The sequence below is a fragment of the Microtus ochrogaster genome, chromosome 6, assembly GCF_000317375.1.
Source record: "Microtus ochrogaster isolate Prairie Vole_2 chromosome 6, MicOch1.0, whole genome shotgun sequence".
Lineage (NCBI taxonomy): Eukaryota > Metazoa > Chordata > Mammalia > Rodentia > Cricetidae > Microtus > Microtus ochrogaster.
The window spans coordinates 26,927,019-26,930,747 of record NC_022013.1 but is presented as its reverse complement, the minus strand read 5'-3'; the positions used below and the strand labels follow the sequence as shown (position 1 = coordinate 26,930,747).

Genomic DNA, 3,729 nt, shown 5'->3' with positions numbered 1-3,729 from the left:
AAAAAAAAAAAAAAAAAAAAAAAACATTTTGAAACTGTCACTGTCATTTAAAAGGTTTTTGTCAAGTACGTTTGCCAACTTGCAGCCCCTATTCCTCCATATTTCCTACCTTCATGGGCTTCCTGGTGTCTATAACGCATCTATCTCTTCAAGGTGAAAGGAGAGCTTTCCTGTCCTTAGCTTCCAGTGTACTGCAACTTCATTAAGTTTCCATTCTGTGCCTGCTCACCATTGAGTGCAGAAGGGTTAGTTATGAAGTACTAGGGATCTGGTGCTGGGGCATCGCTCAGTTACAGAACGCTTGCTTAGCATATCCAAGGCCCTGGGTCTGACCTCCCACACCTAAGAAAGGGAAGCAAGGGACGGATGTGTATGTAACTAATCTAGGAACTGCTGTTTATATTTCCCCTAAGGGAAGCTTTCTAAATATAATTTCCTCAGTGCTGTCCTGAGTGACTCCATTTCCTTCTGGATCACCATTCCCATACTCAGTCTACTTCCATTCAAAAGTGAACAGCGAGGCTTCGAGAGTCGATTATTCAGTCATGACTAGGACAAGGATCTAAATGAACAGTCCCTATGACCCCGGGAAAAACTAGCTTGGGTCCTGTGGAGACTCATCTCTTTTATCTTAGATAGCCCAGTGACTACTTTTTCTCTTTTCTAGGAGAACCCTAATAACCCAGGTAGATTCTGAATCCTTTCCCTTGAGTTACTGCCTATTGTTATCCTAGGCTCCTAGGCCCTCTACCTTCTGTAAGTCTCCCCGTGATCCTTCATAGAACTTCGTGATGACGTATTTATATAATTTATGTACATTGGCATTCTGCCTGCATGTGTATCTGTGTGAAGGTTTTGGATCCTCTGGAATAGGAGTTACAGTTGTGAGTTACCATGTGGGTGCTGGGAATTGAATCCAGGTCCTCTGGAAGAGAAGGCAATGCTCTTAACCGCTGAGCCATCTCCAACCCCCCTTCATAGAACTTCTGAGGAAGGATTTGATCATTTTTCCTCTCCCTGGGAATAGTGTGGTCACATCACAGGTGTTACTGTACCAAAAGTAAAGGTCTGATGAGTAAAATGCAGGCAGGCCCAGCAGCTGCCTCACCTCCTTGGCTCAGGTTGATTCAGGAGGATATACACCAAAGTCCTATGTGTGAGTTTGAAAATGAGACAGTTAGCCAGCTTTTACCAAATGGTGGTAGTCATTATTTGGGGAAGAAGAAAAGAATGAACATGTTTTAATAACAGTTTCCTAGTATTCAGGATAAGCTGTGAAACATATTTCAGGAGGGCTATCACAGACATGCTTAGAAACTGTCTGTGCTTAATGACAGTTCTAACAAGTGACTGCATATAAGCTGCACACACTGAGGAGAAAGATTCAGAGACCCCAGATAGCATTTGGTTTGGACAGGCAATCTTTCAGTATTTTTGCACTCTAGAGAGAGCTCATTGATTAAGCTTTCATTAAGTAGTGAAAGCACAACAATGATCCTGACCTCTGAGTCTGCGCCAACTTGTTCAGTCTCTGTTTATATGAGTGGAAGCATAGTATTATTGAGCCAAAGCTCCTGCCTGACTTCCGTCCACTGGGGATAGGATGTATCACTTCACTTGATGCCAGCAGAATACGGCAGCTGAAAACCCGTATCTTAGTCAGGTTAGAGAGTATCTTAGTCAGGCCAGTTATCACTGTCACCTGAGAAAAGAAGTTCTCAGCTCCCCCGTGTTTAGTTAAACAGGGCAGAGTTGGGTAAGGTGTAACAGGAACGCCTTGTGTCTTTATGAGGCTCACTGTCATCGGTGTTGGAGGTCTAGAGACCCAGACTGTTCTGAGAGGCTTGTCAGGGTCTTCTGTGGGATTTTATTGCACAGAAGGTTTTAGAGATTTAGGTCTCCCTAAAATACTGCAAATTAATGGGTTTAATTTGTTTTTTAATTTCTTTTTTATAAAAGTGTGTGTGTGTGTGTGTGTGTGTGTGTGTGTGTGTGTGTGTGTGTGTGTAAAAAGAGAGAATTTATTGTATTTATTCTGTGTTGGGAAGGAGCTATGTTTATAGTCTCATCATTTGCCTTTTAGATATGCGCGTCCCCAGGCTCATTCTTCAGCCTCAGGTAATGTACTGAAAAGGCCTATGAGGAAAATGGAAAATACTATTTTAAGTAGGCTAACTGGAAAATGAGTGAGAACAAACATAAATATCTAGTCTTTTTTTGAAACGGGTTTGCTCTGTACATGATGGGTGGTCTGTAGCTCCATGCCTGCTTTCCCCTTTTTTTGTGGTATTAGAGATCTAACCAAGGGCCTCTGCTATCATATGCTAGGCAGGAGCAGTACCAAGGAGCTGCTTTCGTAGCTCCTGTGCTTGATTTTGTTTTGTTTTGGAGACAAGACCTTCTACGGCCCAGACGAGCCTCACACTCCTTATGTGGCCAAACATGAATTTGTGTGAGTGCTGGGGCTGCAGGTGTGCCCCACTGTGTCCAGCAAATAGACGTGCGCCACTGTGCTGTTTTTATTTTTCTTGAGGTCTATTTGTATTACCCAAACTAGTCTTGTACTACTAACTTTCTTGCCTCAGCCTCCCAAGTGCTAGCCAATATTAGAGCCATGAGCCACTCCCTAGTGGATGTGCATATATGCTTGCTTGGTTTGTAACAAAATTCTTTACATGTATATACTTACTCTGTCAGGGCAGTACATTGGAATAACCCCAGAGCCTCTCATGCTAGTCAGTTGTTAGCTATAAACTACACATTCCTCTCCAAAACTTTATTTAAAAAATTACTTTGCTGTGTTTTAATTACTAAGGTTCCACTTTTTAGTGCCTTTAATGGACTCTCAAATATATTAAATGTGTGGTTTCAATGAGTTTTTCTTTTCGCATTTGAAGGAGGAATTAGGAGGTCTTCGTCTATGTCTTACGTTGATGGCTTCATAGGAACATGGCCGAAAGAGAAAAGGTAATCAAAGTTATTAGTACAGTCATGTTGCCAGAAAAGTCACTTTTATCTCTCTCTGCTTTTTTGTTGTCATTAACCAAGCTGTCAAATCAAAATTTTAATTAGGATTTAACTTTGAAAAGGACAGCATAGGGGTATGAGAGAGGCCAAAGAGGCTAAATTAAAAGGTAATGAAATAGTCCAATCTTTCCTTGAGGTCCATAAGATCATGAAATGAAGCTGCAAAACAGTCCCACACCAGTTAAGAATTAGGGATAATAAAAAGGGTTATTTATTTGTGGGGAAAAACTTATAGATCACCATCCCAAACAACAGACCTCTCATTGCAAATAGGAAACAGAGTCTAGCCGCTGGAAAGGGAGCCAGGAGAGAGAGAGAGAGAAAGAGAGAGGGAGAGGGAGAGGGAGAGGAGAAAGAGAGAAGAGAGGAGAAGAGAGCACATACTCAGTTTTGCTGCTTTTTAAAGTATAAGAGACCACACCCCAGTGGGCTGGTATCTTAAAGGCTATTAGCTGAAGAAGCGGAAGGAGCTCCCGCAGCACCTCCCCCTTTTGTTTAAGTAAGAGAGTTCCAAGCCCGGTACAAAACAATATACACTAGGAACAGATATCAAGTATAAGATTAGAATTACAATCAGCATAAACAATATTAAGCAAGGAACATATGCTAAATGTTTTAATAAACATTCTATCCTATGGAGTCTAAGTCTTTTTTTTTCTTTTTTTTTAATTTATTTATTTATTGAGGATTTCCGCCTCCTCC

At 41.4% G+C, this 3,729-nt stretch overlaps 1 protein-coding gene across 4 annotated transcripts in view; it reads left to right on the top strand.

Moving 5' to 3' along the window:
- Camsap2 (calmodulin regulated spectrin associated protein family member 2) overlaps positions 1-3,729 on the top strand; it is a 96,637-nt gene that overhangs the window by 67,600 nt on the left and 25,308 nt on the right. For all 4 annotated transcript variants that reach the window (XM_013346743.2, XM_026779599.1, XM_013346744.2 and 1 more), the window contains 2 exons: positions 2,084-2,118; positions 2,898-2,967. In XM_013346743.2, coding sequence (XP_013202197.1) covers positions 2,084-2,118; positions 2,898-2,967 — 105 coding nt within the window. The remainder of the gene's footprint in view (positions 1-2,083; positions 2,119-2,897; positions 2,968-3,729) is intronic.